This window comes from Heterodontus francisci, chromosome 4 (genome assembly GCF_036365525.1).
Source record: "Heterodontus francisci isolate sHetFra1 chromosome 4, sHetFra1.hap1, whole genome shotgun sequence".
NCBI classification, from domain to species: Eukaryota; Metazoa; Chordata; class Chondrichthyes; order Heterodontiformes; family Heterodontidae; genus Heterodontus; species Heterodontus francisci.
The window spans coordinates 81,673,021-81,698,689 of NC_090374.1; the positions used below are offsets into that span (position 1 = coordinate 81,673,021).

Here is a 25,669-nt window from a genome sequence, read left to right on the forward strand (position 1 = left end):
CTTTTTTTTTTCCCCCCCGCCCCCCCCATTCAGAAAGGTTGGACAATCCTACTCCGTGCCTTTAACCTTGTGTTTTAAAATAACCTTGCAGCTAGATTATTTTAAAGCACAAGTTTAAAGATTTGTGTTATGTAAACTCATTTTAAAATGGCAAAAGTCACTTAGGGAATGTCTCTTCCCTAATGCATGCTCGAGCATGCATTATCTTCACTTGGGACACAAGCTGAATGACATGTTGAAAGTTGCTGGACGTTTACTTCTATATAAATGTCACGATTCCACTGCTTTCCATTTGGAAAGGCATTGTTCCAGACTTGTATTGAGGGGAGAACAGACAAGAAACACCAAGGAATCTCCAGAAGTCAACACTGTAAGTTCCTCCTGAATACAGGAGTACTGTGTAATGGGACTGAATGACATTGGCAAAAACATGATGCTGCTGACCCATATACAATTGTTAGTAAATACAATGTAATGGATAGCTTTAATAAACCTTAATTTATGATGAACTGTCTACGATTCCTTGACAAAATCCATGCTGCATTTGCAGTTTTAAAAATTGTTTGAAGACATAGTAAAAATTTTTGTTTCTAACATGGTCATTGAAACATGCCATTAACTGATTTTTTTTTTGTTTCTGCAAATTGGATTAAAGGGCAAGCTTTACAAGTACAAGATCAGTAACTGCAATGTGCATCATTTACTATTTAGTTTGAGGGCAGATAACCTGAGTGGCCAATGTCATTTGAAAGTTGTCTGTATCATATAGTTACATTACATTGGAAGTGCACCTTTGCTAACAAGTAATACGAAACATTTTGTAACCGAATAATATATACAGTAATAATGTGCAACTTTTTGCAGGAAAGCTTTTTGTTAGTAATTATATTGTCAGAGCTGAATCAGAATCGACAATGATAGACAGAGATATAGACATAAGAGAATTTAAGAGAAGTGCTTTATTGGAGGAACTGAAGGGCACTCTTCATTTGTAATTACAGTTTATCTAATTCTGTTACTAGCTTTGGTGAGCAAATGACATTTTGTCGATGAGAGATTCTGTTGTTTCTGTATTTTAGAATCCAGGACCTAGTTTAACAGCCTGTTAAGATGAATAAACTAGTCTTGGCTACCTAACGTTAACCTCTCATTTCCTTCCTGTCCCAGTCTGCTTTTCTGTTTTACATGACTCTTCTGAAGTACTATTTGCTCCATCCTGTAAAATTCTCCTGATTTGGACATCACTGCCTTTTTGTTGGCTGCCCTGTCTTCAGACACATGTTACAAGCAGATGGAGAAGTTGCACAAACATTGACCATCGCTGATTAAATTGTCTTGTAAGAGCAGCGGTGTGAGAAATGGTCCATCTTCCAATTGCTGATTTTTGTACCGCCTCACCCCAATAACAGTCTTCTCCTTGAGTTTCATGATTTATTGGATGAATTTACACTCCTGACAAACTGCGAATCCACAGAGGTCATCTGATCAGGTCCATCTATTACCCCTTGATGTGATCTATTCTGTCAGCAAATGTAATTCGCATTGGCATTGCATACTGTTTTGCTTGTGAGCTAGTTAATACAGATGTGCTGCTCTCCATTGATGTTTGTATGCTTCGTTACTTTTATTTTTAGGGAGAAATGTGTTTTACATCAGATTGTTTTGATGGCATTAGATTGGCTATCCACTTTATATACAGATTAATTTCCCCCACGTCAGTGGCTGAGTCAATAATTTTGTCAACTGTCCGTGGTGCAACATGTCCGTGCCTATCCTTGCCTTCCACTTGCAGTGATGCTTCTGCAGCTGCCAATTTCCTTTTCCACTCCCTCACTTCCACCTTTGGTGTTTTGGCTTTAAGCAAAGCCTTTACGCTATTTCATCCTGGTTGTTCCCTTAGTATGGTCCTCACCGTCACTCCCTAAAGCCCAATGGAACATGGCTGGTTTAGCCATCCATCACTGGTCTACTGATCTGACAGGTCTACACAAAGCACTCTGCCCTGCCGGAATCATCCTGGAGAACAAAAATAACCCTGGCTTCTATTCACTACTGTCTCCATTAAAGCTCTCTTGCCTGTTCCCTCCATCCTTACCTGCAACAACAAGATCAAGTAGCTTAATGATTTTTTTGTCACTGGATCAGCTGCTTCTGTTGCCACCCCATCCTATTCATTCACACCAAGAAAGACCCTCCTGCTCCCCCCACCATAGCTCTTACCTTGTGCCTTTCTCTAATTTCACTCCCATTTCCCCCATGCCTTCTGCAAGTTAATCTTGTCCGTGAGACCCACTTCTTGCTTCCTTGACCTCATTTACTGAATTCCTTTTTCTAATCCCCATTCCAGCTGATATCGTAAATGGCTCCATCTTCTCAGGCACAGTCCTTTTCCCTTTTAAAACTGTTCTTTTTTTAATAAACACTGCCATCACTGCCTCTCTGCTTGCAAACTACAGCCCCATCTCCACTTCTCTTTTCCAAAGGTTTTAAATGTTGCATACAAAAGTCCTTATCTATCTTTCTCGCATCTCCTTTTTTGAATCTCTCTAATCAGGTTTCTGTCCTTGCCTCAGCACTAAATGGCCCTAATCAAAGTCAGAAATGACATTGCACTGTGACTACGGTGCATTATTCTTCTCTGTCCTCCTTCACCTCTCTGAGGTCTTTGAGAAGGTCAACTGAACCATTCTCCTCCAGTGCCTGTTGTTCAATTGACTGGAACTAACTTCAGCTTGGTTTCCAGTCTTAGCTATCCAGTTGCAGCCAGACAATCTCCAGTAATGGCTTCTCTTTGCAGTGAATGTATTCCTTTATAGTTGCGCTGCTTAGAGGATACTTGGAGCATCCTCTTTTTATAAGTTTGCTTTCATCTGATCAGTTGGTAGCATCATTTGGAATTTCAATGAAATAACTATAGGAGAGAAATGCCTAGGTGTGTTTGCCTATTTAAGTGAAGGTGTTCTAAAATGGAAATAAAATCTGTTTTCATTCTGTAAATGGATTGTTGTAAGCATTAGACACTAGGATGGTTATAAACCATGAAGAAAGATCATTATCAGTGAATAAGGAACATTGTAGCAGTTGAAGTTTTATAGTAAAAGCCAACCCAAATTGACGGATTGACCAAGAAATTAGATTTCTACTTTGCAAAGTATGTCTTTTTCGATTAATGTGCTGTTGTGTAGGTGCCCTTGGCTGATATCTTTGGCATTGCATTGGGTGTTATTTGAAAGGGATTGTCCTATATTGTTGCCCCTTTGTAATAAACTGACATGGTCAGGATTGAAACATACAAACATACGAATTCGGAGCAGGAGTAGGCCATTTTTCCCTTTGATCCTGCTCCGCCATTCAATAGGTCCATGGCTGAACTGATTACTCCACACTTCCACCTACCCCCGATAACCTTCCACCCCTTTGCTTATCAAGAATCTATCTACCTCTGCCTTAAAAATATTCAAAGCCTCTGCTTCCACCGCCTTTTAAGGAAGAAAATTCCAAAGACTCATGACCCTCATGAGAAAAAAATTCTCATCTCTGTCGTAAATGGGCGACCCCTTATTTTTAAACAGCGACCCCTAGTTCTAGATTCTCCCACAAGGGGAAACATCCTTTCCACATCCACCCTGTCAAGACACCTCAGGATCTTATATGTTTCAATCAAGTCACCGCTTACTCTCCTAAACTCCAGCGGATACAAGCCTAGCTTGTCCAATCTTTCCTCGTAAGACAGCCCACCCATTCCAGGTATTAGTCTAGTAAACCTGCTCTGTACTGCCTTCAACGCATTTACATCCTTCCTTAAATAAGGAGACCAATACTGTACACAGTACTCCAGATATGGTCTCACCAATGCTCTGTATAGCTGAAGCATAACCTCCCTACTTTTGTGTTCAATTTCCCTCGCAATAAACAATAACATCCTATTAGCTTTCCCAATTACATGCTGTGCCTGCATACGAACCTTTTGTGATTCGTGCACTTGGACACCCAGATCCCTCTGCATCTCAGAGCTCTGCAATCTCTCATCATTTCGATAATATGCTTTTTTTATTCTTCTTGCCAAAGTGGACAGTTTCACATTTTCCCACATTATACTCCATTTGACAGGTCTTTGCCCACTCACTTAACCTATCTATATCCCTTTGTAGCCTCCTTATGTCCTCTTCACAAGTTACTTTCCTACCTATCTTTGTGTCATCAGCAAATCTAGCAACCATACCTTCAGTCCTTTCATCTAAGTCATTTATCTAAATTGTAAAAAGTTGAGGCCCCAGCACAAATCCCTGTAGTGCACTACTTGTTACATCTTGCCAACCAGAAAATGATCCATTTATACCTACTCTCTGTTTCCTGTGAGCTAGCCAATCTTCTATCCATGCCAACATGTTACCCCCTACACCATGAGCTTTTATTTTCTGCAATAACCTTTGATGTGGCACCTTATCAAATGCCTTCTGGAAATCTAAGTACAGCACATCCACCAGTTCCCCTTTATCCACAGCACATGTAACACCCTCGAAGAACTCCAGTAAATTGGTTAAACATGATTTCCCTTTCACAAAACCATGCGGACTCTGCCTGATTACCTTGAATTTTTCTAAATGCCCTGCTATAATGTCTTTAATAATAGCTTCCAACATTTGCCCTAAGACAGATGTTAAGCTAACTGGCCTATAGTTTCCTGCTTTCTGTCTCCCTCCCTTTTTGAATAAAGGAGTTACATTCGCTATTTTCCAATCTAACGGAGCCTTCCCTGAATCTAGGGAATTTTGGAAAATTAAAACTAATGCATCAACTATTTCACTAGCCACTTCTTTTAACACCCGAGGATGAAGCCCATCAGGACCCGGGGCCTTGTCAGCCCACAGCTCCAACAATCCAGAATTCAAAGATTGGCTCAAGTTAAGCAACAATAGGTCTGAGCTATAGCTTCTGAAAATGCAATAATAGAGTCTAAATAGGGATTTGCTGATGTCTAATGACTAATACATTAGTCATACGCTATCTGTTTTTCTTTTAACAGGCTCCACCTGAATGAAGACTGAAGCCAGCCTCTGGGTTGTCAATCATAAATTGTGAGAATTATGGTCTGAAGCTGAGTGTTTAAACTGTGCCTGAACCCCTGAGGAAGCTCAGATTTATTTTGTTGCTGGTCTGTGAATGAGATGTCTGAATCAGAAGAGTGTTTGAGAATTTAGTGTTCACTAATAGAGACAGCAAAGGAGCTTCATACGCCTGGCTGATTTACAGTGCGTCACCTTTGAGATTGATGGACTAGCAATTGCTACATCTGCAGTGCTGCTGATACCCTTGCTCTGAATTCATGCTATTGAAGGATTCTCATGTTTATAGCTGATAGCATTGCACTGCTTTTCATCCAAAATCTGAAAAGTAACAGAGTGGACATGGCTGGTTTCATCAACAAATTACTGTTGGTATTTCTAATCCTTCAGAACAACTGTATGTGTCATGAAAGCGCACACACTTTCTCAAAGAGGTAGGCATAAATATGGAACCATCTTTGCTTTATTAATGTAATTAATTAGTGTATGCACAAGCTCATTCTCCTCCCTCGCTTTTTGACATAAATAGAAATGCATACAATTGTATTGTAAATAGTTCAACAGTCATTTACAAATTTATTGTGCAAAACTATCTCATTGTGAAAATGGTAGCACATATCCTTAAAGTTCTAGTTTTCTCAAAAGCTTCTATATCAGGTAGGAAATTGCATTGTAATTAGAAACTGTTTATTTGACTGCATGTAAATTATACTTGGATTTTCTAAAGAAATACAGGAAACTATTCTGAAAAATATTATTTTTTCCTAGATATCCACAAAGCCCTTGGGCATTGCCCTCCGATTGTCCCAAAAACAGGCATCTAGAGATTTCACCAAATTCTCCTAACTTTAGACTTGAGGTTAGGATGCCTGGAGTAACACCATTGATGGTAGGTTTGATATAAATTATTAGCATTGACATTCACCATTTATTTCTCTCTGTGTTCTTAACTGAGTAGGTATATTTTTCAAGTTTACAGAATTAAAATCAATTGTTTCATTTGTTGTTTGCTAAAATTTCCAGTAAGAATGCTAATTGCATTATAGTACTGTGGCATTTTTATGAAATTGCCAATGAGTTCCATTAGAATGATGATTAAAATTATTCAGTAGTTTTGTTTAATGTGTGACCCTTTCAGAATTCATACTGTAGGTGGCATTGCATACATTAGGTGGTTAGATATTTATCTCACAAGACAAGTTATCAAGTTAGGACCCAAATGCTGCTTACAAGGTAATAGATTTTGTGGCAATGGGCCAATCATCTTTGTCTCAGGGAAGCGAAATTAGAAAGGGTTGGTTTTTACATCCAGCAGAGAGGAGTAATATAATGGAAAAATGCTGTTAAAACAAGTTGCATCCTAAACATTATCACTTGTTTTGCATCATCAGTGCCACTACTATAGGATTGGACTTGGTTTTCATTACATTTCTGCATGATATTTCAGAGTTTTTTTTATTTTACAAAGCTGTGCTCTGTGAACCTTCTGCCTAATTAATTTTGCACTCATAGACAGTAAGGGAGTTTGGAAATGCCAATTTCATTTTGTCCTAAAACCTTGAGAGACTGCAGCGATGCAACTAGAATTGCACAATTTAATTGGAGTTGCTGTGCAGAAAGGATGACTCATAGTTGCAGATAGCGCTTATTATTTCACAGGGCTTAGGGAAAGTCTGTAGGGAAAGCTGCTTAAATGTGGGGGAATCTATTTGTGTTTTATAATGAGCGGTTCGAAAAACATAACTGATCCAAAAAAGGCTCGATTTTTAAAATATAAACTAAATGCAATTGGAATTTAAAAACAAAACTGGGTAACTATAATAAACAAAAGCGATATTTTAAAGGGTGCTAGTTGTTTGTTCTTTCCTTATCTAGTAAGGAACACTCGAGGGTTGGTTCCCATCTCTGATTGCTGCTGTTTGATTTCTGCAGGATAGTGTGCATGTTGGATGAGAACAGGACTTAAATGGTTTGTGTTACTGTCCATGGTAGAATACCCTGTCAACATTTATTATCCAGCATCATGTGAAGAATAGGCGCTTGAGTGAGGAGCTGGATAGCTGCTGGCACTTTTGAAACCATATACCAGAAAATCAGAAAGGAGAATAAAGAGCACAGAATGGCACTGTAGGGCTATTTTAATCAATTGCACTCTCAGATGGAAGCTCAAGCATATTGAAAAACATAACATTGGCTCTAGTATGTTAATGCAGGGATTTCACTACCAAGTGATTGGATGCTAATTTGTTTTCCAAATAAACTTGTGATCTCATCCTGCTTTTAATGGTTGAGATTACAGGAAATCTAATGCATCTAGATTCCTGTTAATCATGAAGGATCTGTAGTATGCTTGAGCATTTTACTGGATTCTGCCAATGGCCATCTAACAAGTGCATAAACCAATAATAAATGACATTTCGGAGTAGCTGTTCTGCCTTATAAATCTTTTTGGAATAATTTTTAAGACTTTTTTGAAGAGGCTCCTAAATTGTTCGGTGATGTCAATCCAGACTTTTATGACTTGGATTTACAGAAGTCCTATGATAAAGTTCTACTGGTGAAGTTTATTAGGTTAATGCGTATGGAATTAATTGAAGAGTAAATAATCGGTTTGAAAACTGACAGCAATAGAAAACAGAGGATAATGGGCAAAGTATTGTTGGGGGTGGGAGAGTGACTAATCGAGTTCTATTCTGGTTACTATGATCTTTGCACTGTTCATAAGTTATATTAAGCATGAATGTTGGGTCACAAAATTATACAAAGAAAATTTGCTAACATTAGAGAACTATAACCAGGTGAGGCTTATACTAGAAATTGATAGCTTTCAGAGGGACCTGGTCCAGTTAGTCGATATGTTGAGAAATGTAGGCTGTATTTTGAATAAACGTAGATTGGCTCAGAAGTTTTACATAATGAAAAAAAGTTTAATACATAGATTAGGATAATTGTAATGAGAAAAGGCTATTTGTAGACCAAGCCCATTACTTCAACAGATTATTTGCAGTCTGCTCAGCATGGACTCGAGGCACGCAATCCATTGAGGCAAAGTTCTGCGTAAATTTGTTTCTGATGCCCAAAGATAACTGGGTAAAAATAAAGAGCAATTACACATCCTTACATCATTTGTGGCTGATTTGTTTTCCACAGATAACATTTTATTGTTCGTATCAGTGCAGGAACCGTTGTGTTCATACGAACAGTCGAACAAGGAGCAGGAGTGGCCACTTGGCCCCTCGAGCCTGCTCCGCCATTCAATAAGATGATGGCTGATCTGATTGTAACCTCAACTCCACATTCCCGCCTACCCCCGATAACCTTTCACCCCTTTTCTTATCAAGAATCTATCTACCTCTGCCTTAAAAATATTTAAAGACTCTGCTTCCACTGCCTTTTGAGGAAGAGAGTTCCAAAGACTCACGACCCTGTGACATAAAAAATTTCTCCTCATCTCTGTCTTAAATGGGCAGCCCCTTATTTTTAAACAGTGACCCCTAGTTCTAGATTCTCCCACAAGGGCAAGCATCCTTTCCACATCTGCCCTGTCAAGACCCCTCTGGATGTTGTATGTTTCTATCAAGTCACCTTTTACTCAAGCCACCTAAACTCCAGCAGATACAAGCCGAGCCTGTCCAACCTTTCCTTATAAGACAATCCACCCATTCCAGGTATTAGTCTGGTAAACTTTCTTTGAACTGCTTCCAATGCATTTACATCCATCCTTAAATAAGGAGACCAATACTGTACACAGCACTCCAGATGTGGTCTCGCCAGTGCCCTGTATAACAGAAGCATAACCTCCTTGCTTTTGTATTCAATTCCCCTCCCAATAAACAATAACATTCTCTTAGCTTTCCTAATTACTTGCTGAACCTGCATACTAACCTTTTGCGATTCATGCACTCGGACGTCTAGATCCCTCTGCATCTCAGAGCTCTGCATTTCTCACCATTTGGATAATATACTTTTTTATTCTTCCTTTCAAAATGGACAATTTCACATTTTCCCACATTATACTCCAATTGCCAGATCTTTGCCCACTCAAGGAGGCTACAAAGGGATATAGACATGTTACGTCCTCTTCACAACTTACTTTCCTACCTATCTTTGTATCATCAGCAAATTTAGCAGCCATACCTTCAGTTCCTTCATCCAAGTCATTTATATAAATTGTAAAAAGTTGAGGCCCCAGCACTGAACCCTGTGGCACACCACTTGTTATATCTTGCCAACCAGAAAATGACCCATTTATGCCTACTGTCTGTTTTCTGTGAGCTAGCCAATCTTCTATCCATGCCAATATGTTACCCCCAGAACCATGATGGACATTGATAGTTATCAATTAAAGCATCTTGATTCACAACTCCGTCCAGTTGCTTTCATGGTTATATTTTGATAGTCTTGTCTGCGTTCCAAACTTGGTCGTGCTGATGCAACTAAGGCAGCTGCGTAATGAAACTTCAAAACCTATAACCCTTCACTTTTGATTCGTAATCAGCACTCTGAATCTGCCATAAGCCTCTTTTTTTTTTTTACTGATCCAATCCTCTATATCCCTTGACATCCAGGGTTCCCTGGACTTGTTGGTCCTACCTTTCACCTTACCAGGTACATATTGGCTCTGAACTCTCACTGTTTCCTCTTTGAATGACTCTCACTGATCTGATGTCGACTTTCCTACAAGTTGCTGCTCCCAGTCCACTTCGGCCAGATCCTGTTTTATCATCTTAAAATCGGCCTTCCCCCAATTCAGTACCTTTATTTTTGGTCCTTCTTTGTCCTTTTCCATAACTACTTTAAATCTTAGAGTTATGGTCACTATCCCTGAAATGCTGCCCCATGGACACTTATACCACTTGTCTGGCTTCATTCCCTAGGATTAGGTCCAGTACCGCCCCTTCTCTTGTAGTAATTTCTACGTACTGGCTCAAAAAGCTCTCCTGTATGCATTTTAAGAATTCTGCCCCCTTTAAGCCTTTTGCACTAAGACTATCCCAGTTGATATTAGGTAAGTTGAAATCCCGTACTATTATTACCCAATTATTTTTACACCTCTGAAATTTACCTCCATATCTGCTCCTCTATTCCTCCCTGTCTGTTTGGCGGCCTGTAGTACACTCCCAGCGAAGTGATTTCCCCCTTTTTGTTTTTAAGTTCTACCCATATGGCGTCATTTGAGGAACCTTCTAAGATATCATCCCTCCTTCCTGCAGTAATTGACTCCTTGATCAACAGTGCAATGCCACCTCCTCTTTTACACCCTCCCCTGTCATGCCTGAAGATTCTATGTTCTGGAATATTGAGCTGCCAGTCCTGTCCCTCCCTCAACCATGTCTTTGTGATAGCAGTAATATCATAATGCCATGTGCTAATAAATGCCCTCAATTCATCTGCCTTACTTGTAAGACTCCTTGCATTAAAATAGATGCAATCCAGCATTGCATTTTTCACTTGTGCCTTAACAGGTCTATGTTTGCTCTGCCTTCCTGACTGACTCAGTTTCTATATTTGACTCTGCATCACCCACTACTGTAACTCCACTCTGTATCCCATCCCCCTGCCAAATTAGTTTAAACAACCACCCCCCCCCCCTCCCCCCCACCAAACTGCACTAGCAAACCTCCCAGCAAGGATGTTGGTCCCGTTCCAGTTCATGTACAACCCGTCCAACTTGTACAGGTCCCACCTTTGCCAGAAACAGACCCAGTGATCCAGGAAACTAAAGCCTTCCCTCCTGCACCACCACCTCAGCCACTCATTCATCTGCTCTATCCTCCTATTCCTATACTCACTAGCACGTGGCACTGGGAGTAATCCAGAGATTACAACTTTTGAGGTCCTGCTTTTTAATCTGCTACCTAGCTCCCTAAATTCTTGCTGCAGGACCTCATCCCTCTTTCTACCTATGACATTGGTACCAATGTGTACCATGACCCCTGACTGTTCACCCTCCCCCTTCAGAATGTCTTGCAGCAGCTCTGAGACATTCTTGACCCTAGCACCAGGGAGGCAACATACCATCCTGGAGTGTCATTTGCGGCCACGGAAACGCCTGTCTGTTCCCCTGACGATAGAATCCTCTATCAGTATGGCTGTCCCACTCTTTCTCACCCCCTCCTGAGCAGCAGAGTCATCTATGGTGCCACAAACTTGGCTGTTGCTGCTTTCTCCTGGGAGGCCATCCCCCAAACAGTATCCAAAGTGGTATATCTGAGAGCGGGATGGCCATAGGGGACCCCTGCACTACCTGCCTGCGCCTACTACTCCTCCTGGTGGTCACCCATCCCTTTTCTGCCTCTGCAGCCATTACCTGCGGTGTGACCACCTCGCTAAACATGCTATCCACGACGTCCTCAGCATCGCAGATACTCCACAGTGAGTCCATCCGCAGCTCCAGCTGCGCAATGCGGTCAGCTAGTAGCTGTGGCTGGACACTCTTCCTGCACACAGTCACACATGGAAGTGTCCCTGATTTCCCACATAGTGCAGGAGGAGCATGCCATGGGGCTGAGCTCTCCTGCCATGACTTAGCTTTAGATTAAGCTCCTTAGTTTTTCCCTTTAATTTAGAGTACTAATTACGATAGGGACCTTATTCTACTCCAAACACTTCCTACTACAATCTAAATTCCCTACCTTTACTTTTACTTCGGCTATTGAAAGTAGTAAAAAAGGGTAGAAATACTCATCTTTTCCTACTTACCAATCAGCTGCCTCCCCTTGCAGTGTGTCACTTTCTGAACTGTGACGTCAGCCCTAAAACACTCTCACTGTCTCTGTGAGAGTATGCCTCTTTTAAGCTGCTGGAATTTCCGCTCGCCGGTGCCTATCTCCTCGCAGGTCTGCTCAGTCTGGCTCTTTCCATGACCTCTCGCAGCCTCTTATAAACTGCTGGAACTCCCGCTTGCCGGTGCCTGTCTCCTCACAGGTCCGTTCGGTCTGGTTGTAGGTGTTACTTACCTACCATGTAGCTGTAATGTAAGTGTAGCTCCCTTAAGCCTGCTACCTGCTAGACGATAATAGCAAGCTTCGTAACATGGGTAACAAAATTAATAGGGTAGCATTTTAAAATCTCGTGCATTGTGCCTGATACAAAAAGACAACTAAAAGACCAAAGCAAGCTGAACTGCTTCATAGTTTAGAGCCCAGCCTCTACCAGTCATGGATCAGCTGGACATACAGCCAACCAAATCGGAACTCAGTGATGCCATTGATTCTCTAGCCAGCGGAAAAGCCCCTGGGAAGGACAGCATTACCCCTGAAATAATCAAGAGTGCCAAGCCTGCTATACTCTCAACACTACATGAACTGCTATGCCTGTGCTGGGATGAGGGAGCAGTACCTCAGGACATGCGCGATGCCAATATCATCACCCTCTATAAAAACAAAGGTGACCGCGGTGACTGCAGCAACTACCGTGGAATCTCCCTGCTCAGCATCGTGGGGAAAGTCTTTGCTCGAGTCGCTCTGAACAGGCTCCAGAAGCTGGCCGAGCGCGTCTACCCTGAGGCACAGTGTGGCTTTCGTGCAGAGAGATCGACCGTTGACATGCTGTTCTCCCTTCGTCAGATACAGGAGAAATGCCGCGAACAACAGATGCCCTTCTACATTGCTTTCATTGATCTCACCAAAGCCTTTGACCTCATCAGCAGACGTGGTCTCTACAGACTACTAGAAAAGATCGGATGCCCACCAAAGCTACTAAGTATCATCACCTCATTCCATGACAATATGAAAGGCACAATTCTACATGGTGGCTCCTCATCAGAGCCCTTTCCTATCCTAAGTGGCGTGAAACAGGGCTGTGTTCTCGCACCCACACTTTTTGGGATTTTCTTCTCCCTGCTGCTTTCACATGCGTTCAAGTCCTCGGAAGAAGGAATTTTCCTCCACACAAGATCAGGGGGCAGGTTGTTCAACCTTGCCTGTCTGGGAGCGAAGTCCAAAGTATGGAAAGTCCTCATCAGGGAACTCCTCTTTGCTGACGATGCTGCTTGAACATCTCACACTGAAGAGTGCCTGCAGAGTCTCATCGACAGGTTTGCAGCTGCCTGCAATGAATTTGGCCTAACCATCAGCCTCAAGAAAACGAACATCATGGGGCAGGATGTCAGAAATGCTCCATCCATCAATATTGGCGACCACGCTCTGGAAGTGGTTCAAGAGTTCACCTACCTAGGCTCAACTATCACCAGTAACCTGTCTCTAGATGCAGAAATCAACAAGCGCATGGGAAAGGCTTCCACTGCTATGTCCAGACTGGCCAAGAGAGTGTGGGAAAATGGCGCACTGACACTGAACACAAAAGTCCGAGTGTATCAGGCCTGTGTCCTCAGTACCTTGCTCTATGGCAGCGAGGCCTGGACAACGTACGCCAGCCAAGAGCGACGTCTCAATTCATTCCATCTTCGCTGCCTCCGGAGAATACTTGGCATCAGGTGGCAGGATCGTATCTCCAACACAGAAGTCCTTGAGGTGGCCAACATCCCCAGCTTGTACACCCTACTGAGTCAGCGGCACTTGAGATGGCTTGGCCATGTGAGCCGCATGGAAGATGGCACTGGTATCAGACCCACCGGCCGTCCATGTCTCCGCTTTAAAGAGGTCTGCAAACGCGACATGAAATCCTGTGACATTGATCACAAGTCGTGGGAGTCAGTTGCCAGCGTTCGCCAGAGCTGGTGGGCAGCCATAAAGACAGGGCTAAAATGTGGCGAGTCGAAGAGACTTAGTAGTTGGCAGGAAAAAAGACAGAGGCGCAAGGGGAGAGCCAACTGTGCAACAGCCCCGACAAACAAATTTCTCTGCAGCACCTGTGGAAGAGCCTGTCACTCTAGAATTGGCCTTTATAGCCACTCCAGGCACTGCTTCACAAACCACTGACCACCTCCTGGCGCGTATCCATTGTCTCTCGAGATAAGGAGGCCAAAAGAAGAAAAAAGAAAGACTGAAATAAGGAAAATCTTGGGGGAAAAGGAGACTTTTTTTTCGCAGTATTTTCAGGCCTCACTTCTCAATCAATATATTGCTGCTCTGACAAGTAAGAAAGCACTAACTGGCCTGCTTCTAGGTAGAGAAGTTGGACAAGTAGACAACTTAAAGATAGGGAATATTTGTTTGGGTAACCATGACTGCATTACAATTAAGTTCATTGCAAGAATGAAAAGGAAGAATAAAAATTGAGGATAAGGCTTCTTAATTGTATAACATTGTAACATAAAGATGAAGTTAATCAAAGCTGAGGTGTGCTGCTGAGAGATGGAGATGAAGGAACCAACCTAGTAGTAAAGAGTGAGGGAATAGCAGAGATACTAAATAAAAGTGTAGAGCATTTTTATAATTATTATTTCCCATTCTTAGTTGCCCTTGGGGCATTGAGTCAGCCACGTAGTATGGGACTGGAGTTACATATATGTCCGACTGGGTAGCATGGCAGGCCTTTTAATGAGATTAGTGACCCAGTTGGGTTTTTGAAACAATCTGGCAAATTTGATAGTCATTTTTCTCATGTCAACCTACTAGTCACTAGATTTTTAAAATCAATTTCACAACTGAGCAAGGCAGAATTTGAATTGGGTTCCTAGTGGTGTACCACAGGCACTTGATTGTCCATACTTAGAGGCTATAATTCAAAGAAAACAAACTAAAGAAGTTACTCAGACTTAAATCACAGCTGCCTGTTGGTTTATATTCTCGAACCCTGTAACAAGCTTGAAAGAAATAGCTCCGACTATAATTTTTAAAAGTTTTTTTTCCCAAAAGGGAGAAAAATTGTGCCAGAGGGTGACAAAAGTGATATTCCTCTTCAAAAAAGGAGACAGATAAGCCAATGAAGTATAGATCAGTTAGTCTTAACTTTAAATTACACGGTTGGAGAACACAGGAAGAAATTATTAAGCATTGGAGAAACATTAGAGCCAGTCAACACAGGTTTCTAAAAGGGAGAGATCATGCTTGGCCAACCTTACAGGATTTGTTTGAAAATATAAAATTTGACGGATAGAAGAAATACAGTGAATGGCACCTGATAATTCAGTGGAATGTGGCCACATGGTGAGAGAGATAGTTGGAGAGCAGAAAGCCAAAGGTAGGTGACAAAAGGAGTTTCTTGGACTGAAAAGGTTTGAGAATAGTGTTCCATTTGGATCTGCTTTGGGACTGCTCGTATTTGTATATACATCAATGAGCTGGACTTGGGAATTGAAAACACAATATCAACGTTTATGTAATAGAAACAAGAAGTGCTGGAAATACTCAGCAGGTTTGGCAGCATCTGTGGCAGCAGATTTAACGTTTCAGGTCAGTGACCCTTCTTTAGAACTGACAAATATTAGAAATGCAAAAGATTTTAAGCAAGTAAAGTGGGGGGTGGGGCAAGAGATAACAAAAGAGAAGGTGTTGATAGGACAAGATCACAGAGAATAACTGACCAGAAGCTCGTGGAACAAAGCCAAAGGGTGTGTTAATGGTGTGCTGAAAGACAAAGCGTTAGTACAGAGAGGGTGTGAATAGACTATAAAGCACCAAGCACTCCAAGCACAACATTACATTTTTTTTTGAAGAAACAAACAGTGTGTAGGCAACATTTATGTATTGGAATGTCTTCCTGCTCAGGATAATCTGCCCTTCATGGCACCAGATTTGTCAGATGTGGGTATAGCAAATTGTGATGAGGATTTTGGAGGACAGAGTTTACCAGAATGGGCTGAAAGTGGTAGGATGCAGTTCAATGTAGAAAAGTGTGAAGTAACAATCTTGAAAGTAGGAACAGAGAAACAAAATATACCTTAGATTATGAGATTTTAAATGGAGTAGAGGAACAAAGGAATCTGGGTGCACAGATGCACAGGTCATTCAAGGTGTTGAACTTGCACAAGACCTTAGTTCGGCTGCATTTGGTGACACCGTGGGATTTTTGTTGGGAAACGATGACTTCAGTAATGCCTAGCTGAGCATACCCCAATGCCATCTGTAACACATTTTTAAAGCTGGTTCTTTGAAGCTGGACAACAGCAGTCACTTTTTAAAATTAGGTACAGCACTAGCAACAATGCTAGTGCTATAGCTCTTTAAAAACAAATTGCTGCTTGTTAGTTTAGGAAGCAGGGAAGCGCAGGAGAATTGACTCTGGGGCAGAACTCATTGTGGAATACTGAGTTAGAAGATGTTTGGCAGCAAAGAGAATGGGGCAGGTAGCATGCTAACAGATAAGACCACAAAGAAGAGCAAGGAGAGGACACGAGAAGTCATTGGCGGATAGGATCAAGGAAAACCCTAAGGCTTTCTATAGGTATATCAGGAATAAAAGAATGACTAGAGTTAGATTAGGGCCAATCAAGGATAGTAGTGGGAAGTTGTGTGTGGAATCAAAGGAGATAGGGGAAGCGTTAAATGAATATATTTCGTCAGTATTTACAGTAGAGAAAGAAAATGTTGTTGAGAATACTGAGATTCAGGCTACGAGGCTAGATGGGATTGAGGTTCACAAGGAGGAGGTGTTAGCAATTTTGGAAAGTGTGAAAATAGATAAGTCCCCTGGGCCAGATGGGATTTATCCTAGGATTCTCTGGGAAGCCAGGGAGGAGATTGCAGAGCCTTTGTCCTTGATCTTTATGTCATCATTGTCGACAGGAATAGTGCCGGAAGACTGGAGGATAGCAAATGTTGTCCCCTTGTTCAAGAAGGGGAGTAGAGACAGCCCTGGTAATTTTAGACCTGTGAGCCTTACTTCGGTTGTGGGTAAAATGTTGGAAAAGGTTATAAGAGACAGGATTTATAATCGTCTTGAAAAGAATAAGTTCATTAGCGATAGTGAGCACGGTTTTGTGAAGGGTAGGTCGTGCCTCACAAACCTTATTGAGTTCTTCGAGAAGGTGACCAAACAGGTGGATGAGGGTAAAGCAGTGGATGTGGTGTATATGGATTTCAGTAAGGCATTTGATAAGGTTCCCCACGGTAGGCTATTGCAGAAAATACGGAAGTATGGGGTTGAAGGTGATTTAGAGCTTTGGATCAGAAATTGGCTAGCTGAATGAAGACAGAGGGTGGTGGTTGATGGCAAATGTTCATCCTGGAGTTTAGTTACTAGTGGTGTACCGCAAGGATCTGTTTTGGGGCCACTGCTGTTTGTCATTTTTATAAATGACCTGGAAGAGGGTGTAGAAGGGTGGGTTAGTAAATTTGCGGATGACACGAAGGTCGGTGGAGTTGTGGATAGTGCCGAAGGATGTTGTAGGGTACAGAGGGACATAGATAGGCTGCAGAGCTGGGCTGAGAGATGGCAAATGGAGTTTAATGCGGAGAAGTGCGAGGTGATTCACTTTGGAAGGAGTAACAGGAATGCAGAGTACTGGGCTAATGGGAAGATTCTTGGTAGTGTAGATGAACAGAGAGATCTTGGTGTCCAGGTACATAAATCCCTGAAAGTTGCTACCCAGGTTAATAGGGCTGTTAAGAAGGCATATGGTGTGTTAGCTTTTATTAGTAGGGGGATCGAGTTTCGGAGCCACGAGGTCATGCTGCAGCTGTACAAAACTCTGGTGAGACCGCACCTGGAGTATTGCGTGCAGTTCTGGTCACCGCATTATAGGAAGGATGTGGAAGCTTTGGAAAGGGTGCAGAGGAGATTTACTAGGATGTTGCCTGGTATGGAGGGGAAGATCTTACGAGGAAAGGCTGAGGGACTTGAGGTTGTTTTCGTTGGAGAGAAGGAGGAGGAGAGGTGACTTAATAGAGACATATAAGATAATCAGAGGGTTAGATAGGGTGGATAGTGAGAGTCTTTTTCCTCGGATGGTGATGGCAAACATGAGGGGACATAGCTTTAAGTTGAGGGGTGATAGATATAGGACAGATGTCAGAGGTAATTTCTTTACTCAGAGAGTAGTAGGGGCATGGAACGCCCTGCCTGCAACAGTAGTAGACTCGCCAACTTTAAGGGCATTTAAGTGGTCATTGGATAGACATATGGATGAAAATGGAATAGTGTAGGTCAGATGGTTTCACAGGTCGGCGCAACATCGATGGCCGAAGGGCCTGTACTGCGCTGTAATGTTCTATAAAAAAAAAGGGAACCAGAGGGACATCAGGTACTGGGAACGGAGAAGAGTGGGTAAGAGCAGGGTGGCAGTGTGCTTTGAGCAGCAAGGCCTCAAAGAAATGAGGAGGCCAAAAGTCAGTCAAGCTCCAGGAGCAGTAGAAGTTAAGGAATGGTATAAGTGATAGCTATTTCCATAATGAGATAATTATTTCAATAATTAAACATTTAATTACTGAAGTAATTATTTGGCACAGCCTTAATGTACTCTGCCACTTTGTAACTGGTTCATTTTGAAAATATTGCGAACAGTTACTTTGGCATGTGTATGCTTTCAAAATCATTTGCTTTCTTCAATAAAGTAGAAAATTATAATATCTTCAAATGAAGTACCATAAAATTTCAAGCATAAATATTGAGTGGAAAAAATGCAGATCTTTATGAATCTCATTGTGTTCCAAGGAAATAAGCTGCCCTGTATATACTTTGAGACACAGTGCTGGATGGCAGCAGCTATTTTTGGAAGGAGAGCCTCCCTTATAAACTGTGTTTTGATTAAGAATATAAAACAAGATCAAACTGAAAAGGCTTCATTAATTCTCAGATGTTCTGTCAAAGTGCTTTTTAAGTCCACTCTTTTCAAATAGCTGCTAGTTTTTTTTAAACCAAGAATCACTGCACTTCACATTAATTTGTTCATTGTGTAAAGTGCTTTGAAATGTTTTGACTTGATAAGGCACTATTTAAAGTATTATTAAGCCTCGATTCCATTCCTTTCCTCTTGAGTTCTACAGTCAAAAGGGCTAAATTCTGTTACAAAAATTGCCACAATGTGCAAAAAGCCCAAATTAGTTTCTGAACTGCATTCATTGAAAAATTGCTTCCACTTAATTAAAGGTGACCATTTAATGTAAACTACTGCTTCAGCTTGTTCAGTAGTAGCACTTTTGCCTTCGAGCCAGAAGGTTATGGTTTAAGCCCTACTTCAAGACTCAAGCAGACAATCTAGGCTGACACTTCAGTCATACATTCTCATTGGTGCCGTCTTTCAGAGGAGATACTAAATCAAAGTTCCATCAGCCTGCGTAGGTGAATGCAGTAGATCCTGTAGCACTGTTCTCCCGGCATTCTGGACAACATTCATTCCTCAAACAATACCATCAAAAGCACATTAATTAACTGGTCACTCTTCGAGTTTAATGTTTGGAACCTTGCTATCTACACATAGGCTGCCATATTAGCCAATATAAAAACAGTAATTAGAACTGAAATATCATTTATTCGCTGTGAACTATTTTTAGAGGATGTGAAAGATGCTCTGTATATGCAAATTAATTCTTTCAAGTTTGTTAACTTTTGGTAAACTGGAGGAAATACAGAGCTAAAATATAATCAAAATCTAATCTAATGTGATTCTTGACATCATAGTTACATAGTCTACAGAATAGGAACAGGTCTTTCGGGCTAACTGGTCAATGTCAGTGTTTATGTTCTTTATGAGCCTCCTCCCATCCCTCCTAGCCCTATCAACATACACTTTCTATTTCTTTCTCCCTCATGTGCTAATCTAGCTTCCTATTAAATGCAACTTGATTGCATTCATACATTTTATCATAGGACAGTTCAATCTTTACCATCCTAATTATGCCTACTTTCTACACTATATACAGTCTGATCAAGAACAAATAATCCAAAATTTACTTGGAGATGCATAAATATATAGTAGGTAAAACAAAACATAGAAATTGTAATTGTAACCAGCAGTCCACTCTCATTACAGGTCTGATCAGTATTATAGCAGTACTTTAAAAGCAAGGACTTTGGATGAAGGGAAGCAAACTGCACAATACTTAATTGGAGAAACCAGATGATTGTAATTTGTATTTGAAAGAATAATATTGAATTCTACTTGCCATAGAGTGCATTCACGCTTTTACCAAAGCCATTCGGCCAGCGATTGTAATGCTTAGTGTTGGTAGTTTTGCCTGAAATAAATAGAGGAAAATTCAGCAACAATTTGAAACATTGCCATATAAACTAAAACAAATCAGTTAATCAAGGCTCAGAATTGTTCGAGCGCAGGAACAGAAGCTGGCAAAGGTTACTCATCCAGTGTAAAAACACCTCATCAGCCAGCATGAGACTAAAAAAGTATTTGCTGTGCCATCGAAGCACATTATGGTAAATATGTTTTGGCAATGGAATACATTCACCGATCTGTTGGATAAGTTCCATGTTATCAGTGATCCATTACTGAGTGTCCTCAGTCCAGCAGATTAATATTTAATTTTGAGTCCTGTTTAATGCTTAGAGAGAAAGCAGTGAATTGATGTCTGCAAAAAGTTGCGATTCTGTCAGCTGGATTTTCAATTAAGGGTTCATTTTCAGTGTCTACGTAGTAATTGTACTCAATTTAATTTTTGGTGTAAAACCTTGTATGGTTATTTGTGTTATATAGTCAGGTCTTGCTAATAAATTAGATGCAAACTCTTGGCTAAACAGTTAAAACATTAAAAGCTATCATTTCCACTAAATGGTCTGACAGCAATCGCTTATGGAGGGTAGAAAAGGGACACTTTTTCACATTTTAGCAAAATTGTGCTATATTGCCTGCCTTGTTTTTTGATCCTGTGTTGCTGACGCAGTGGTCACATGCAGTCTGTGTCACCTGTAAGTTCAATTGGCTGAATTTTATGACTTGAGGATTGGAAGACTCATTTTTAATTGGATCTTGGCTGCTGCTGGTCTACCTGGGGTTGTAAATGTGCTGTTCCAGCGTTAGCATCACATTGACTGTCAGTGACTTTGTGACACAACATCGTTCACATACATATATGATGATGCTTAGTTTGCTTTAATGACATTGCTTTCTGCTACCATCAGGGCACCAATACTTCACCGATGCACTAAGGCAAGTTGTCAAGGCCAATCTATGCAGACATGTTGCAGATGCAGCCAGGTTGCAAGAAACTGCAGAAAAGTGGCACACTGAACACACTTTATGAACATCTCAAATTTAATGGCTGAGGATGGAACTCTCCACTGAGACTACACCTTAATTAGTTAATTTGTAGTTGCACATCTGATTTGTTTAGAGGTTAAAAAGTGAAACCTGGCTTTGATAGTTCTTGACAATGAAGGTTGAATGAAGAGTGCAAGAGGGCATTGCAGGAGGGCATACCAGGAGCAGCACCAGGCATACCTCAAAATGAGGTGTCAACCTGGTGAAGCGACAACCCAGGACTACTTGCATGTCAAACACTGTAAGCAGCATGTGATAGACCGAGCTAAGCGACCCTACAACCAACAGATCAGATCTAAGCTCTGCAGTCCTGTCACATCCAGTTGTGAATGGTGGTGGACAGTTAAACAACTAACTAGAGGAGGTGGCTCCACAATGATGGGGGAGCCCAGCACATCAGTGTAAAAGATAAGGCTGCAGCATTTGCAACAATCTTCAGCCAGAAGTGCCGAGTTGATGATCCATCTCGGCCTCCTTCTGAAGTCCAGAGCATCACAGATGCCAGTCTTCAGCCATTTCGATTCACGCCATGTGATATCAAGAAACAACTGAAGGCACTGGATGTTGCAAAGGCGATGGGCCCTGAAACATTCCGGCAATAGTACTGAAGACCTGTACTCCAGAACTCGCTGCACCCCTAGCCAAGCTGTTCCAGTATAGCTACAACACTGGCACCTACCCGGCAATGTGGAAAATTGCCCAGGTATGTCTTGTACACGCAAAGCAGGACAAATCCAATGTGGCCAATTACTGTTCTATCAATCTACCCTCGATCATCAGTAAAGTGATGGAAGGTGCAGTCGAGAGTGCTATCAAGCGGCTCTTGCTTTGCAGTAATCTGCTCAGTGACTCTCAGTTTGGGTTCCGCAAGGGCCACTCAGCTCCTGTCCTCATTATAGCCTTGGTTTAATCATGGACAAAAGAGCTGACCTCCAGAGGTGAGGTGAGAGTGACAGCCCTTGACATCAAGGCAGCATATGACCGAGTATGGCATCAAGGAGCCCCAGCAAAATTGGAGTTAATGGGAATCGGGTAAAACTCTCTGCTGGTAGGAAGCATTCCTATCGCAAAGGAAGATGGTTGTGGTTGTTGGAGGTCAATCAGCTGAGCTCCAGGGCATCGCTGCAGGAGTTCCTCAAGGTAGTGTCCTAGGCCCAACCATCTTCAGCTGCTTCATCAATGACCTTCCTTCAATCATAAGGTCAGAAGTGGGATGTTCGTTAATGATTGCACAATGTTCAGCATCATTCGTGACTCCTCAGATGCTGAAGTAGTCCATGTAGAAATGCAGCAAGACCTGGACAATATCCAGGCTTGGGCTGATAAGTGGCACATAACATTCGCGCCACACAAGTGCTAGGCAATGACTTATTTCAAACAAGAGAGAATCTAACCATCTCCCCTTGACATTCAATGGCATTACCATCACTGAATCCCCCCATTATCAACATCCTGGGAGTCACCATTGACCAGAAACTGAACTGGAGTAGCCATATAAATACCGTGGCTACAAGAGCAGATGAGAGGCTAAGAATCCTGCGGCAAGTAATTCAAGTGACTCCCCAAAGCCTGTCTACCATCTACAAGGCATAACTCAGGAGTGTGATGGAATACTCTCCAATTGTCTGAATGGATGCATCTCCAGCAGCACTCAAGAACCTCGACAACATCCAGGAAAAAGCAGCCCGCTTGATTGGCACCCCTTCCCGAAACATTCACTCCCTCCACCACCGAAGCACAGTGGCAGCAGTGTGTGCTGTCTGCAAGATGCAATGCACCAAAGCTCCTTTGACAGCACCTTCCAAACCTGCAACCTCTACCACCTAGAAGGGCAAGGGCAGCAGATGCATGGGAACACTACCACCTGCAAGTTCCATCACCATTCTGACTTGGAACTATATCGTAGTTTCTTGTCTGTCGCTGGGTCAAAATCCTAAACTCCCTTCTGAATAGCATTGTGGGTGTACCTTCCCCACATGGACTGCAGCGGTTCAAGAAGGCGGCTCACCACCACCTTCTCAAGGGCAATTAAGGTTGGGCTATAAATGCTGTCCTCGCCAGCAATGCCCACATCCTATGAATGAAAAAAAAAGCATGACATTGTCATTTGGGTGCTTGACCAGGAAAATCTCTCAATTGGATAATTGCTAATGGATTAATTACATGCTGGCATGGTTTTGCTGTGAAACAATTCACCAGTGGCCCCAGCTGGCTAGTATGCTGTTCATAGATTCATAGAGTTATAAAGCACAGAAACAGGCCCTTTGGCCCATCGTGTCTGTGCTGGCCATCAAGCACCTAACTTCAAATCCCATTTTCCAGCATTTGGCCCGTAGCCTTAATGCTATGGTGTTTCAAGTGCTCATCTAAATAATACTTAAATGTTGTGAGGTTTCTTGCCTGTACCACCTCTTCAGGCAGTGCGTTCCAAATTCCAACCACCCTCTGAGTGAAATTTTTTTTCCTCAAATCCCCTCTAAATCTCCTGCCCCTTACCTTAAATCTATGCCCCCTAGTTATTGACCCCTCTGCTAAAGGAAAAAGTTTCTTCCTATCGAACCTATCAATGCCCCTCATAATTTTGTATACCTCAATCATGTCCCCCCCCCTCAGCCTTCTCTGCTCTAAGGAAAACAACCCTAGCCTTTTCAGTCTCTCTTCATAGCTGAAATGCTCCAGCCCAGGCAACATCCTGCTGAATCTCCTCTGCACCCTCTCTGGTGCAATCACATCCTTCCTATAGTATGGTGCCCAGAACTGTACACAGTACTCCAGCTGTGGCCTAACTAGCCTTTTATACAGCTCCATCATAACCTCTCTGCCCTTATGTTCTATACCTTGGCTAATAAAGGCAAATATCCCATATGCCTTCCTAACCACCTTATCTACCTGTGCTGCTGCCTTCAATGATCTATGGACAAGTACACCAAGGTCCCTCTGGCCTTCTGTACTTCCTAGGGTGCTACCATCCGTTATATATTCCCTTGCCTTGTTAGTCCTCCCAAAATGCATCACCTCACACTTAGGATTAAATTCCATTTTCCACTGCTCCGTCCATCTTACCAGCCCATCTATATCCTCCTGTAATCTAAGGCTTTACTCCTCACTATTTACGACACCACCAATTTTTGTGTCATCTGTGAACTTACTGATCATACCTCCTATATTCACGTCTAAATCATTAATGTACACTACAAACAGCAAGGGTCCCAGAACCGATCCCTGTGGTACACCACTGGTCACAAGCTTCCACTGACAAAAACAACCCTCGACCATCACCCTCTGTCTCCTGCCACTAAGCCAATTTTGGATCCAAATAGTCAAACTGCCCTGGATCCCATGGGCTCTTACCTTCTTAACCAATCTCCCATGCGGGACCTTATCAAAAGCCTTACTGAAGTCCATGTAGACAACATCAACTGCTTTACCCTCATCTACACATTTTCGTCACCGCCTCAAAAAATTCAATCAAGTTAGTTAGTCATGATCCTGCACTGGTAGGCCCTGCACTGACAGTTTAGTTGAATTTTAGAAATTCATTGTTTTGGACATCGTTGGTTGTGAACCATGTGCTACCAGTCTGGTACAGCACATAGGTGCACTAAGTTAATAAGATGCTCTTGAACATTTAAAAAAAAAAAATAGGTCGGTAACTTCAGATATATGCCTATTTTTCAGTCGCCAATCTATTTAATTTAGAACTAATTCTACATTTTAATGGAGCTTAAAAATGGTTGAATTTAAATGCTGCATCATTTAAGAGTTCTAAAGAATTTTTTCTTCCTTTTACAGTCGGATAGCTACTTTTGCACATTTGTTCCAGTGCCACCTGGTCAGAAATCCTATATAGGTGAGTGTTCACTAGCCACCAGAATTAATCATTGTGGTTTAGTTTGCATGCTTGCCTGCGATAATTTTCTTATTGAGAACAGGATGCATTCCAATGGCTGTAGCATAATCTTTCAATAGTAAATCTGTACTGGAATACAGACTTGTGTGGAGCATAAATGGTGGCATAGACCAGTTGAGCCAAATGTTTCTGTGCTGTCGACACAATGTAAATACAGGATTTTCCACCAATAGCCTATATCAGTAACTGAGCTGCATCAGGAGCCCTGAATTGCTGAGTTTAGTTTTTAAGTTTGATTTAAAAAAAACATAATCCACAAGTATTAGTGAATTCATCTACACTTTAAAATAAAAGTTGAATGGTATAATAAATATCAGGCCTTCAACTTGTGTGCTCACTCCAAAATGTTCTTTCTTGGAGAAATATATTTAGAACAGTTTGAACATCTTTTAAAAGGCTGTTTTAAAACACATTGTAGTGATTATTTATGCCTAGAAAAACGTGGTCCACCAAAAAGTTTCAAATTTTCTTCATAATTGTGCCTAAAATACTGAACCAAATCATTCAGCTGAAATTACTCTTATGCTGTATTGCAAACAATATTCGTTCATTTGTTGGTGTCACCTTCCCAGAAGGTTGACTGCCACCTTTGTGTTCTGTGCTGCCCTTACACATTCCACATAGGTCAACTGCATC

General features: G+C 41.7%; 1 protein-coding gene across 9 annotated transcripts in view; it reads left to right on the plus strand.

The window, feature by feature from the left end:
- Positions 1-25,669, plus strand: part of pam (peptidylglycine alpha-amidating monooxygenase) — a 322,861-nt gene that overhangs the window by 103,072 nt on the left and 194,120 nt on the right. For 8 of the 9 annotated variants that reach the window (XM_068029768.1, XM_068029766.1, XM_068029771.1 and 5 more), the window contains 3 exons: positions 5,027-5,500; positions 5,835-5,955; positions 24,916-24,973. In XM_068029768.1, the coding sequence (XP_067885869.1) occupies positions 5,346-5,500; positions 5,835-5,955; positions 24,916-24,973 (334 nt within the window). In that variant the 5' untranslated portion in view covers positions 5,027-5,345. The remainder of the gene's footprint in view (positions 1-5,026; positions 5,501-5,834; positions 5,956-24,915; positions 24,974-25,669) is intronic. The other variant, XM_068029772.1, reaches the window with a different exon arrangement.